Below are 13,413 nucleotides of genomic sequence, written 5' to 3'. Positions count from 1 at the left end.
AATTTGATGATAAGCACATTTTTAATCCAATGTTGTTTAGCTTTGTCTTAATTCCCTAACAACTTTCACAATGGATTACGTTGGCTCTGGATTTATGATGAAACCTTGTCCGCAAGTTCATAATTGCAGGGCTTGCAAAATGACCATTAGAAAAAGAGATAATCACACCTATATTTTCAGTGTAAAATTTTTACACTAAAAAATTTTATACTAAAAGTGTATAAATAATTAATTTTTAGAAAAATATATAATGTCGAACTATCAGTAATGACATTTTGACACACGATGACGTTCCAAGTCCCATCAAGTCACCTACAAAATCCATGTATATTGAACCAAACAATTGCTCAAAAAAGAAAAAAAGCAATTTATATCTACCTTCATTTTTCAGTAGTTCACTGGGCAACCCAAACAAATTAAATTTAAATGTACAAAAAGAAATGAGCCAAACCTTCAAAAATTGGTAATAGAAACACAACCATGAAATACACTAAATAGAAACATAATATAAATGAAGTCAAGATGATTGACAACACATATTCCTCTTGGCAGGGACTTCCTGTGCAGGGCCCGGAACGATAATCTTCTGGCCAGACAAAGACGAGGAGTTCCCATTTCCTTGATTTTCATTAGCAGTTAGGCTCTTCTTGTTGACAATGTTGTATATTTCTGTCAAGACAGTTACGAAAGCTGTTTCAACATTAGTTGCTTCTAGTGCTGAGGTCTCTAAGAAGAATAACCCTTCTTTCTCAGCAAATTCTTTTGCATCCTCCGTGGGTACATCACGCTGGTCCTCAAGATCACATTTGTTTCCTATAAGAATGATGACTATGTTCTTATCAGCATGGTTTCGCAGTTCTTCTAACCAACGAGGTATGTGATCAAAGGTCTGGCGTTTAGTGATGTCATAAACCAACATTGCCCCAACAGCACCCCTGTAGTATGCACTTGTAACTGCTCTGTATCTGTACCATAAAACATTAAAATATTAGACCAAACTGCAATTTGGCGTTTTATGCCAAATAATTGTAATTAATAATGTGAATAAGCACTAACTAGATATGAATTGCATGTAAGAAAAAGTAGTTCTATTCTACACTGTTGATTAGAAATAAGTGAGAACAAGGAATTTAACTAAATGATGCCCCCATGCTAAAGCTACTTGATCAAATTTGTCAAGTTCTAAAACATGTATCATTGAAGTCTTGGAAGGATTGAGATGACAGAATGAAAATAATAATATTTTTGCTATACCCAAAGCACCCATCAAGTATTAACCATTTGCATAGATTGTCCATGCAACCACTTCCATGGATGGTCTGTAACAGCTTCTTTTGTGTTCTGTCTGTGTGTTAAATCTCAAGGTAGAGACAACGGTTTTAAACAGAGGCTTGTAGTGCTCCATATTGGAAAATCAGTTATTTAAAAGCTACATAAATGGAGAATGGTGACATCTAGTTGAAAATGGGGAATAGAATGAGACTGTATGTCTTCCTAACAAATTTAAGCAACTCATGCAATAATTCATGCATTACCATCAGCTGGAATCCCCTCCAAAATAATACCCTAAATTACCCATGCATGCGATGTTCCACATTTCAGTTATCATTTTCCTTTTGTATAATTATTCTTTGTCATATAGCTTGAGAATGTAGTGTTATAAATCGAGCAAGAAGAACGAAAGGCAGGGATGCATGAGCTTGAAAGTCAACAACTTTATTTAATGAGTTATCAAAATTCAAAAGGCAATAGTATCTATTCCTGTAAAGTTGATGCATCATTACATTCACAACATAGACGATAGCGGCATCCGTCAACCAAAAACACCGACAAAAGCAGCAACTAGCAATGCAAACTCAAATCTAACGGGATTGTATGTAGCTTTGGATTTTACATAAAAACTAAAAAGCAACAACACAATGGGCAATGCCATTGTGCCTGAAATTCGTTCCACACTAATTTTTTTACTAAAAAAATAACGTTGCAAACTTGAAAAGAACTAACTGGAGGAATTAACAGTATCCTGTGGCTGGCAATGCCAGCAACTTCGGTAACTGAGACCACCGTCGCAAGTTAAAATCATCAATAAAAAACACTCATTCTAATTTGAGAATTGCTAAATCTTGTGAAACATTGGTGCATGAATTTGATTAAAAAAACGTGACTGCATATAATTGTTAAATAATAAAAGAATTTAGAAAAAGGGTTTTACGGAAATCCAGCTAATTCACTACCAAGGTTTTAAAAGACGGTCTACAACGATAACTGCTGCAACGTCAAGATGTTTCAGGTCATTGAGACCCTATCAGAACCGCAACTGCTGTCATATAAGCAAATATTTATCAGTACTTCTTTACTTTTTTATAATACTAGGAATCACGACAAAACTGGAATTATGACCACAGCCACAATTTAAAATCTTATACAAGGTTTTAAAAAACAACACAGGAAGATTTCTTTTTCTTTTTCTTTGTTTGGTAGGAGAGAAAGTGAAAGCAAAAAAGAAGAAAAAAGTTAACATGTAAAAACAAAAATTCAAAATTTTTCTTCCTTCCACATTTCCTTATAGTGGAAATTCAAACCTTTTTCGTCTTCCCCACTTTCTTTTCATCGATCCAATTGGACCATAAAGTTTCATGGCCTACCGGCAACATTGAGATTATATGGATCACATTTGTCTACACTCTTCCGCAACATTATAAACCGTAACAAAATTGCATTAATTTGTAGCTGACTAAAATCACAACACAAAGAAGTGATCAATGAAAGAAGCAAGATCCTACTCGAATATCGGATAATAAATAATTGCGAAGATCATTCACTTCACAGTGAACTACAAAACGGCACACCATAAATTTTCCACTTAATCAACATTATTGGACCGAAACCGAATTTTCCTTGTTTCATGGAAAATTCCCGGAGATTCACCCTAGTAGATGTTCTATACAGTGTCTTAATCGTGTGGTAGTTGATTTTGAACGAATTTAATCTGGCATAATTGATTTCAGTTAAAATCAACGTTAAAGTGGGGCGAATTATATTTGGACGAGTTAACAGTAAAATCCAGTACAAATTATAAAATGTTTTATCTAAAGCAAAAAGTAGCAGTAATTGCTTCAACTCAAAATCATTTGATCGTGATTCTAAATCACCTAAACAAGGCTTTCCGTGCTATAATGAGAAATGGATTACCAATAGAGAAGGCGATCAGCTGAGAAAGGTTAGTTAAGAGATAAATGGAGGCGATCCTTTGGCGCGAGGATGAGATGACGCGCGAAACGAGGTGGTGAGGCGAATAAGAGATTGAAAAGGAAGGAAAAGAAAGTTAGGTGAAGAGGAAGATAGAGTACCGTTCTTGGCCTGCAGTGTCCCAGATCTGAGCCTTAACGGTCTTGTGATCTATGAGCAAAGTCCTGGTTTGAAATTCAACGCCGATGGTGGACTTTGAGTCCAAGCTGAACTCGTTCCTGGCGAACCTCGCTAGTATCTGCGACTTCCCCACCGCAGAGTCCCCTATCAGCACCACCTTGAACACGTAGTCTATCCTCTGGTTCGCGTCCCCATACCCTACTCCTGCACCTGCCATTTCCACGCTTTTTCACCCTTTCTTCTACTCACCAATATCTGTATATATACTCTTCTCAAACCTCACACTCTTTTTTCCTTCCTTATTGCCTTTTCATTATTGGAGGGGACGGACACGTGTCGCATCACACGTGCCCCACCAATCACAATTCAGAAGTGATTGCGGTGAGTCATGAGTGGGAGAAACTACAGAGAAACAACGCTTGGGAACACCCTTCTCTTTTACTACTTTCCATCCAGCCTTGTCTACTGTTGACACAAATACACGTATTTCTCATTATTTAAAATTTATATTAAAAGATGAAAAATTATAAAATTATTTAATTGATTGAATCACTAAAATTGATCTAACAGTGTAGGTTAAAATAATGTACAAAAATTTTAAATTAAAATCTTATTATCTTTATTATAATTTTTATTGATAAAATAATATTTATTAATCACATCTTATATATTAAACATGTATATTTTATCTTATATGATAATATTTTTAAAGACTATTTTTTATAAGAGAATTTTTTTTAAAAAAATTTAACTTTTTTTATCTAATTTAATTTTTATTTTTCATAATTATCTATAAATTAAATATTAATATTTAATTTATAAATAAAAATTAATATTTTAAAATAAATTATCAATAAATAATAATAATTTTATGTCATTATGTAAACTATTTATATTAAATTTTAAATATAACTCATAGACTAAAAATATTTATTTATATAAAATTTAAATATAATTTATATATTTAAACATATTTGTTATAAATTGTAATCTATACTAATATATAAAAGGGATACCCTTTTTAGTAACCATCTTGGTCTTCACTTTTTTTTTATCATTATACTCTTTTATTTTAGAAAATAAAAAAAAAAAGTATTTTTTAATCAAATTTAAGAATTAAAATCATAATAATAATTAGATTAATATACTTTTATTATTTTATTTTTAATAGAGACACGAAATACTTCAACCTCACTAGTTATATATAATAAAGATGTATGTGTATTATTAGACAAAATACTAGTTAAACATAAAAATAAAAAAAAGAGAAGTTATTTTTTATTAAGTGTTTCTTTTTCGCTAATTTTATCAAAATTCTGGTGGTCCAAAATACATAAGACAAATAAGCTGTCAATTATATATTTATCTCAAAACAATATTGTAAAGTACTAAAATCACTATTTTCAAATGAGTTAAAAATTCTGTTAATTGCTTTAACTCAAGGTTGCAAGACATACACACAGACAAAACACATATATTATCACATGATCTTAAATATAATTTTCACAACGTTTTTATAAATATAAATTAATATTTTAGTAGGTGTAATGTAAAAAATAAATATTTATTAAATGTAATTAAAATTTTAATAAATTATATATAAAATAAATATTATATTTAAATATATAAATTATATTTAAAAATTGTATAAATAGACGATTTTAAATATATAAATTATATTTTAAATTTATGATAAAATAAATTATATTGTAATATAATATTTATTTTAAAAATATTAAAATTTAATTTATAAATAATTATGAAAAATAAAAATAAAAATAGATAAAAATTTAAAAAATTTCTTAAAATCTTTTCATTAAAGAAAAGTTTCTAAAAATATTTTTGCGTATGATATAAATCTATGTTTAATAATTTTAATTAAAAAGGTTTTATTTCAATATCAAGCAAAACTCTAGTTTTAATTAAAACTAGACACTAAAATTTGTGTTTAGGAAGTATTAAAGCTTAATCTTATCAAAATGTCTTTGCTCAATTGAGGAATGTTATAACGGTTGATTTTAAATAGAATTGTTTCTTACTAAGCTTTTATTTATTTATTTTTTCCAATATAATTTAGAAGAGAATACATTAATTTAACCAATTAAAAATTTATTTATGTTCATGTTTACCTGTCGCGAAAGTAAGATAATAAAATGATTTGAGAGATTTCTATTATAAAAAGAGAGAAATATTTCCTTTTTAGGAACACAATTTAATGTAGAAACAAAATTTTAAATGAATCTAGGTTTTATTGATTGCAGAGAAAAAATTGCTTTCAACCTAGAGTGTATGGAAAATCATGCTTTCTCCTTCAGCTACGCGCTGAAAAATAAAAAATAAAAAAAATCTCTAAAATCACCATTTTCAAAAGAAAATCTTCTTTACCTCAATGTGAAGTTGCAAGATATAATAAAAAAAACGAACACGTGATAACATGGCGTTAAATATAATAAATCAACGGGTCAAAGTATAATTACTTCATGATAACACGAAAAAGAGTATTAAAATCTTAATTACATTTTTAATTAACTTTGAGTGATTTTATTGGCAAACGTTCTCATTGATGAATGGTTTGTTCACATATTGATGATACGACTGTTGAGTTGTGAGGTGTTGATAAAGAGAATTGCTTGCGATGATGATATGTTGGAAAAACAAACTTTTTCTACGTACAACAATAAAAATCAAAGGTGAGAACAAACACAACTTCAAATATCAATCGTGGAAGAACACAAGATTAGTGTTTTTTCTTTTTTATGTTTAGTCCTTTTTTATGCTTAAAATTAATGTAATTTAACATTTGTTATTTTCGCTTGCAAAAATACACATTCATGGTCTCAAAATATATTACAAACAAAACACCCCCTCTCAACCTAAAGATTTCATCAGAATCTTGTTTGTATTAATTTTGGCACACCTTTCAACTTAGGTATCATCGCATGGTGATTGCTTCGGGCTATAATGCATGAAAAATCACCATTCAACTTAGTTACTTAGGTATCAATATTAAAGCAGTCTAAAATATCCACTTTCAAAACAAAGTTTAAGTTTCTATAAAATCATCTTCTATAACACATGTCTCATCATAATATAAATTATTTATTATAAATTTAAAACATAACTTATTTATTTATTACAATTTTTAAATTATATTTTAAAATATTTTTTTTATAAATTTAAGTTATATAAAATAAAAATTATTACTTGATTGTAAAAATTAAAATATTAATCAAGTCACCTTAACCAAGACTTCAAATTTAAATATTATATATGAAAAAAACGTAATTGAGTGGGATATATATTTCATAGCAATAACATATATTTAAATATATTTTTAATCTCTCAAATTTAAGATAAATTAATATTTGTTTCATTAAATTTTAAATTATTAGTTTTAATCCTGTAATTTAAAAAAAAAACTCATTTTAATATTTTATATCACTAATAATATATATGAAAGTGATAAGTTTAAATAATTATGCATCATTAATATATTTAATGTGATATTTTTACTAACAGAAATACTAATAAATAAATTTTATGTCTTAATATTTAAAAAATTTTAAGAAATTTTGAGTATAAGAATTAAAATAATATTTTTTAAAATTATAAAAACCTAAAAAAATAATTTTAAATATGAGGGATTAAAATCATATTTAAATCAATAATATAATTACCTAAAAAATTCAAATACTAATTATATTTTGAAATTAAAAAATTAAAATTATCTCATTCAAAAGATTAAAATTAATGTATTTACTAATTATTTAATCTATCATTTTTTTATCTTATTTCTTCTAATCAAGTTTAATACTTTATAAATCACCAATAATTAAAATTAGCTTTCTATCACAAACTATTTTTTTTAATTATAAAATCTAAAATATAATTTAAGTATTTAAACAATATTTAGTTATTATAAATTTAATTATAATATAAAATATATGAAAATATTTATTTATCATAAAATTAATTATATAAAATAAAATATTATGGGAAGTGCTAAAATCCTAATAAAAGTAAAATTCTAAACTCCACCGGATAGGAACATTCAGTGCTATCGTGGAATTCCCAAATCAAACATGTAAAACCAGTATAAATAATGAACAGAACCCTAATTTTCATTGCGATTTATTGGCAGAGAGTGTAGGGCAGAAAAAAGGGTTGATTGCGTTGGGTTGTGTGTAGAATCGGAAGATGGAGGAGGAAGAGCACGAGGTGTACGGTGGAGAGATCCCCGACGAGGGAGAGATGGAGGGAGACGTTGACATGTCCGCCGCCGACGATGACGCCGCCGTCAAGGAGCTCGACGAGATGAAGCGCCGGTTGAAGGAAATGGAAGAGGAAGCAGCTGCTCTTCGGGAGATGCAAGCCAAGGTCGAGAAGGAGATTGGCAGCGTTCAAGGTTTTTCATTATCCCCTTTTTAATTAATCAATCAATTATGTCTTAGCGGCGTTTCACTAATCACTATTCAAAAGCTTATGATTTACGTGGAATTTTTCATTCACACTTTTAAGATTGTTGACTAAACCTAAACCTCACCAGGGCTTGAATAATAGCCACTTTAAACTCTTCTTTTATCATTATTGATAAAACGTAAAACACACCGGATCTTGAATATAGACCTCTTTAAACTCATCCTTGTGATCAAGGTTTTAAATTACAGTTTTGGTTTTATTGCATTCACCGATAGTATTATAGGGAATTTCGAACAAATGCAGTTGATGAGGCCACAATTGTGGTTGGGGAAACCCTAAATACCTTTATGTAGTGGTTGAAATCGCAGCTGCGGGCCATTTTTTAAAAACCTTACTTGTGATTTTTGATAACATTAAATTCTATCTTTTGATTTAATATTTGTATTTTATGTTAATTTTATACATTATGTTATGGTTGTGTTGTCTGTTGTGTACTAACATTTTTAAAACTTGTTTTATTACCTTGCTTGTGTGTTTTCGCATCTTTATATCGTGTTGTATCCGTGCTTTCTAGTTGATTCCATAGTTATTAATGGTGCTGCTGTGGTGTGGAGTGTCTTCCATCACAGCCGTTGCCACCATTTGTGGGAGAAATCATGGCAAAATAGCTCTGTATAGTGGCACGATGCCAATGTGAATCAAAAACCCCTTTTTGTCCCTTTTCCAGTGTTGATTTTTGGGGATTTTTTCAGAACTCAAGTGAAAGCTAGGGCTTTTGCTCTTTCGTCACCCTCTGTTTTGAAACACAGCCACCTTCTTTCAACTTTGAGGGATGCCTGCCCACTGTCATTGGAGGCGTCTTCTTCGGCCATTTTCTAGTAGAGATCCTTTTAGAATATGATACTAAATGTCTTTTGTTGAAGTAGGTTTTGTGAAGTCTGATTTTACCAAATCATGTGACTACAATCTAAATAGAGTTTTGTCATTTTTTTTTCTTCAACTTTTAAATTGAATCTCTTTTGCAGATCCTACTAATGCAGCTGCTTCTCAGGCAAACAAGGAGGAGGCAGATGCTCGGTCTGTTTTTGTTGGCAATGTATGAATCATCCTATTCTATTTTCATATTACCATTAGTTTTTCTATTTGAAGTTTTGAACCATTGTGCTTTTTCTTTAGACTAGTGATTGAGCTCATAGATTTAGTTCAAACTGTTCTAATCCTGGTATTTGTGTGTGATACGAGGAAAAAGTAGTGAAAAACAAATAAGAAACATTGGTCATTGGAGTCTGTGGTTCAAATATACTAGAAATAAGCCTATCAAGTTGGAAATTTGAGTTTCGTCGAGTATTTTATTGTGAGCTGCCTGGTACATTTTGTTTTTTTTTGTAATCCATTTTTTGCTAACGCTATGTTATGGACTTAGCTTAATCTATAAAATATTTAGCAAACCTCCCTTGTGCCTTTATGTAGCTTTTTTCCTGACTGTCCTTTGATTGACTTTTGGTAATTGTAAAATTTGAAACTTCATGCCCTTGTTTTGTCACCAGGGATAAAGACTTGTCCTAAGTTAGGCTATATATTAAATGGGTATCTCCGTCATCTATTAAATTGGCATGGTTTTGAAGCTTTCTATAATTCTATTAGTTGTGTCAATAGAAAATTTGGTTGAATGGGTCTCAAACTGAATTCTCAAGGCTTCTTTTGTGATGTTTTCTTTTGCTATGATATATTTCAAACTGCATGTTCTTTTGTCTTGGAGTGAATACTATTAATCTTGGAGACAGGGTTTGACTTTTTTTTGACTATGATCGCAGGGTCGTTACTCAGGGTCTATAATTAGCGCTGGGATGCTTACGTTGTATTTTGTGTGTGGGACACTGTAATTGGTGTTACTTAGGGGTTGTACTAGAGGGGAGAAAAGAAAGTATATTGTGCTTGTGAAATTTAATAAGATATCACAGGAAGGAAATCAAAAAAATTGAGAAGAAAAAAACTAAAAGAAAAAAGAAAAAAATGAAAAAAAAAACATTATAGAGAAGGCAAAATAGATCAAGTTGAGAAAAAAAAAATGAGAAAATTGAAGATGATAAAAATAAAGAATATGTTGAGTAAACTGAGTGGCATTTCATGGATGGCTGAAACTGGTACAACTGGAGTAGAATGTGTTAAAGATGCATCAGCTTCACTCCTGGAGGAGACAGCTTGTGGTTCTTTTGGAAGAACATTCTGTAAGTGTTGGGCATGCAATTGTAGTCATAGAGCCCTATTGTTAACTGCAGTGAGGTCTGTGGTGCCTCTGTTCTGTGTCATTTGGCCAACATGCCAATGGGTATGCAGCTGCTGCTTCCCTACTGGCCCTTTATTTCATAAATGTTTTCATCTTTGTGAATTAGACTACCTGGTATTTGAGGCTTGTCCTTTCTCATTTCAAGTCATTTCACAAATTAAGTTGCCAGTGGATGATTATTTTTCATTTTACCCTTTTTACCCCTCTTCTATCACATTTTACATAATTCAAATAGTGCAATTTTTTTCAAAAAGGGTTAGAATTCTGAGTTTTCTGACCAATACGGTAAAGCTTTGCTTGGTCATCTTTTATTGGTGATGCATTACTTGTTAATTTTTGGGGGTAACTTATAGACCAGAAAAAGGTTGGTGCTGTTGTAAGTTGCTATGAGGATGATGAAAAACTAGAGGGTAGAATGCAAGAGTTCAAGAAGAGTCTGTATAATAACTATAAACATTAAAATTATGTATATGGGATGTGTAGCTTGGTTAGGTTTTGTGCTTGGGATGTCATATTAATTGGAGTTGGTGTTTATGGAGCTAGAATTGATGAAATTCTTCTGATGTTTGAGGAGTTGGGAAAATGCATATTTCTGTTGATGTTGTAGTTAGAAAAAATAATTGTTCATTAAAAAAATTGAAAGAGTCAGTTTGAAAGGGTTTATGGAGAACTGTTGGAATTCTTCTGATGTTTAAGGAGTTGGGGAAATGCATATTTTTGTTGATGAGTTGCACTAATGTTTGAGATCTAAGAGTGTGGCCATCCTTTAAAAAAATAAAGTAAAACGTGTCAGCTTGATTTTTAGGGTAGAATGGTTATGTTCTGATGTTTTCAGAAGTCTGTCTGAATTTTTATGCTTTTATTTTTTGTGTCCCTTTCTGAGACAACAGTAATAATGTAAATATAGAATGGAAGGATCAGAGAAATTATGCTTTGGAGTTTCATATGAATTGTTGCAATTTATGCAATTCCCAATTAAATAGATCATTAATTACGTTATAACCTTTAATATTTTTCATTTTTAATAAGAGTTGTTGCAACTAAAGATATTTGGGTAATATGATACATTTTTACGGGAACAATGTTAACATATGTATATGTGTGATCTGTGATGATGTAATTCTGGAATTTGGTTTCTTTCTTATGATAACTGAATCAAGTGTAAGCACCTTTTGGATTAACATGATATTATTTGCATCAAAATGACTAGAAATTGATTTGTGTTTTACAGGTTGATTATGCGTGCACACCAGAAGAAGTGCAGCAACACTTTCAATCCTGTGGCACTGTGAACAGAGTCACTATCCTGACAGATAAGTTTGGCCAGCCTAAAGGTTTTGCTTATGTGGAATTTGTTGAAGCTGAAGCTGTTCAAGAGGCTCTCCTGTTGAATGAATCTGAATTGCATGGACGTCAATTGAAGGTAAATTGTATCAATTGAGTTGTTATTTGAACTAGGTTGCTATTGTTTGTTTCAATAGCTATTGTTTCAATCAGCCAAGAGATCATTCTTTTAAATTACTAGTATTTAATTTAAACATTTGGGTACATGTGTTTCCAGGTTTTGCCTAAGAGGACCAATGTTCCTGGAATGAAACAATATCGTCCTAGGCGCTTTAATCCTTACATGGCATATGGCTTCAGGAGGCCATATACTCCTCCTTACTTTTACTCCCCTTATGGATATGGGTATGTTGCGTGCCTCATATAAATATGCATATGTTATGAATATGCCCTGTAGTTTTGATTGATGTTTTGAATTTTCTAACATTTTCCATTAAATATTCTGCAGGAAGGCTCCTAGGTTTAGAAGGCCAAATCGTTACATGCCGTACTACTAGAACTTTTATACGGAATGTGTAATATGAAGATGGTGCATCGAGGAGCAAATTTTTTTTTAAAATTTTGGGCATTGTTGACACTCTTCGTTCCGTATTATATTCTCTGCAATTGAGAATAGTACTGTCCATTTGTATTAGGCTGCTGTTAAACTTCTATTTTTCTTGCGTAGTTCTTGGAAGATGTTATACAATTGCCATTGAATGTTATGTTGGTGACTATTTCCGCTGCAATGACAGTCTTTATAGTTTATACTGGCCGAAGGTGTATCCTTTGATAAACTCAACATTTGATCAAATCTCTGTTTAAATTTTATCATCATATCAGATTTCAAATATAAATGGCGTTTTAATGGAGCATTTTGGGTTATAATTTATGACATTGGTCGTACGACAATTTCTGTCTCCCTTTCCCCCCTTTAGGCTCTTGTTTCGTGGAGGGAAATACCGAGCACGATATTATTTTTAGACTGATCTTGTTGTGCAGGTTTGTATCGTGTGTTCAATGAGATGGAGCACTTAATGTGTTAACCTTGAAGAAATCTTCAGCTTTGCGGATATTATTATATCCACTTATTGCCTTGTTAAGCATTTCTTGTAGGTCTTCAGCATTCCATTCTCAGGGCATCACATAAATGTCTACTTTTCTTTGGATCTTTCTCATACACTTACAGTAATTGGATATTTTTTGTGCCAACATTAGACTTTGCCTACGTCCATTTTTTGCAAATCTTGAAACTGAAATCTTGTTTATTTCTTTGCTGTCTTACCCAAAAGCTTGACTGGCTTGCAGAATCTCAAGTATCTTTAATCACATGTTGTGGTTCATTGTTTGCTTGTCTCCAAATATTAGGAAATTGACCTCATCAAGAACATCGAATACATTCCTTGTTGGTTCAAGGACAGGGCATGGGTTGGCAAAATTATATTAGTTAAAGCTAGGTTGGCAGCTTCTCATGAAAGGCCCTCCCAAATGCTGAAAGCGAATTGGATGCTAAAGTTAATTTGATTGGTGAAATGGACCTCGATGGCTTATACTTATCATGGGAAGGTAAAGGATAAACTGAATCATTTCCTGAGGAAGTGCTAAACACTTACAGCTAGTTTAAAGATACGGAGTTGTGATGGAGCGCATGCACTAACAACTTGATGAAAAATATTTTAGTTCTTAATAGTTTAGTTGCTTTATAACTCTACTCTTGCAAAGACTGCACCTCTTGCCGTTGGTAAATTGCGATATCTCCGATAGGGCCTTAAATCTTTGAGAACGCCAAATTTGGGTTACTTACCAGATGAAACACAGAAAACGCTATCCAAGTTGACAATATCTGATCTCCCTCTGTTATCACTTTCATTGCCTTTCCTTCTATGCGTTGAAGTGCTAGAAATAGATAGATACAACAAGTGGTAGTGAACCCAATGTATTTTTAGTTTACCGTTGAAAAGTTACAAATTTACGTTCAGTAAAAAAGACAAAAAAAAGTTACTTAACCATTTGGT

At 31.2% G+C, this 13,413-nt stretch overlaps 2 protein-coding genes across 4 annotated transcripts; one reads left to right on the top strand and one right to left on the bottom strand.

Moving 5' to 3' along the window:
• Positions 1 to 343: 343 nt before the first annotated feature.
• Positions 344 to 3,738, bottom strand: LOC109813496 (ras-related protein Rab11A). The gene is made up of 2 exons (XM_020377684.2): positions 3,351 to 3,738; positions 344 to 965 (listed from the first exon to the last, which is right to left on the bottom strand). The coding sequence occupies exons 1-2, from the start codon at positions 3,584 to 3,586 to the stop codon at positions 518 to 520; spliced, it is 684 nt and encodes a 227-aa protein (XP_020233273.1). The 5' UTR covers positions 3,587 to 3,738; the 3' UTR covers positions 344 to 517.
• A 3,689-nt stretch (positions 3,739 to 7,427) lies between these two features.
• On the top strand, positions 7,428 to 12,235 carry LOC109813497 (RNA-binding (RRM/RBD/RNP motifs) family protein). Of its 3 annotated transcripts, XM_020377685.3 has the most exons (5): positions 7,428 to 7,774; positions 8,814 to 8,884; positions 11,307 to 11,498; positions 11,637 to 11,764; positions 11,868 to 12,235. In XM_020377685.3, exons 1-5 carry the CDS (start codon positions 7,567 to 7,569, stop codon positions 11,914 to 11,916), a joined length of 648 nt encoding a protein of 215 aa, XP_020233274.1. In that variant the 5' UTR covers positions 7,428 to 7,566; the 3' UTR covers positions 11,917 to 12,235. The 3 variants fall into 3 exon arrangements, with proteins under 3 accessions (XP_020233274.1, XP_082925394.1, XP_082925393.1); XM_083069268.1 differs by lacking the exons at positions 7,428 to 7,774; positions 8,814 to 8,884 and adding an exon at positions 9,669 to 10,016; XM_083069267.1 differs by lacking the exons at positions 7,428 to 7,774; positions 8,814 to 8,884 and adding an exon at positions 9,669 to 10,117.
• The last annotated feature ends 1,178 nt before the right edge of the window (positions 12,236 to 13,413 follow it).

This window comes from Cajanus cajan, chromosome 2, assembly GCF_000230855.2.
Source record: "Cajanus cajan strain Asha chromosome 2, NIPB_CcT2T_4, whole genome shotgun sequence".
Taxonomy (NCBI): domain Eukaryota; kingdom Viridiplantae; phylum Streptophyta; class Magnoliopsida; order Fabales; family Fabaceae; genus Cajanus; species Cajanus cajan.
Note: the sequence above shows the minus strand (reverse complement) of the source record. Positions and strands in the feature narration are given on the sequence as shown.

Excerpts from the sequence above, each read along its gene's own strand:
- LOC109813497 (XM_020377685.3), top strand. The coding sequence starts at position 7,567 with ATGGAGGAGGAAGAGCACGAGGTGTACGGTGGAGAGATCCCCGACGAG. Across the intron at positions 8,885-11,306 it reads GGTCTGTTTTTGTTGGCAAT|GTTGATTATGCGTGCACACC; the intron begins GTATGAATCATC and ends TGTGTTTTACAG. Across the intron at positions 11,765-11,867 it reads TACTCCCCTTATGGATATGG|GAAGGCTCCTAGGTTTAGAA; the intron begins GTATGTTGCGTG and ends AATATTCTGCAG.
- LOC109813496 (XM_020377684.2), bottom strand. The coding sequence starts at position 3,586 with ATGGCAGGTGCAGGAGTAGGGTATGGGGACGCGAACCAGAGGATAGAC. Across the intron at positions 966-3,350 it reads GACACTGCAGGCCAAGAACG|ATACAGAGCAGTTACAAGTG; the intron begins GTACTCTATCTT and ends TTTATGGTACAG.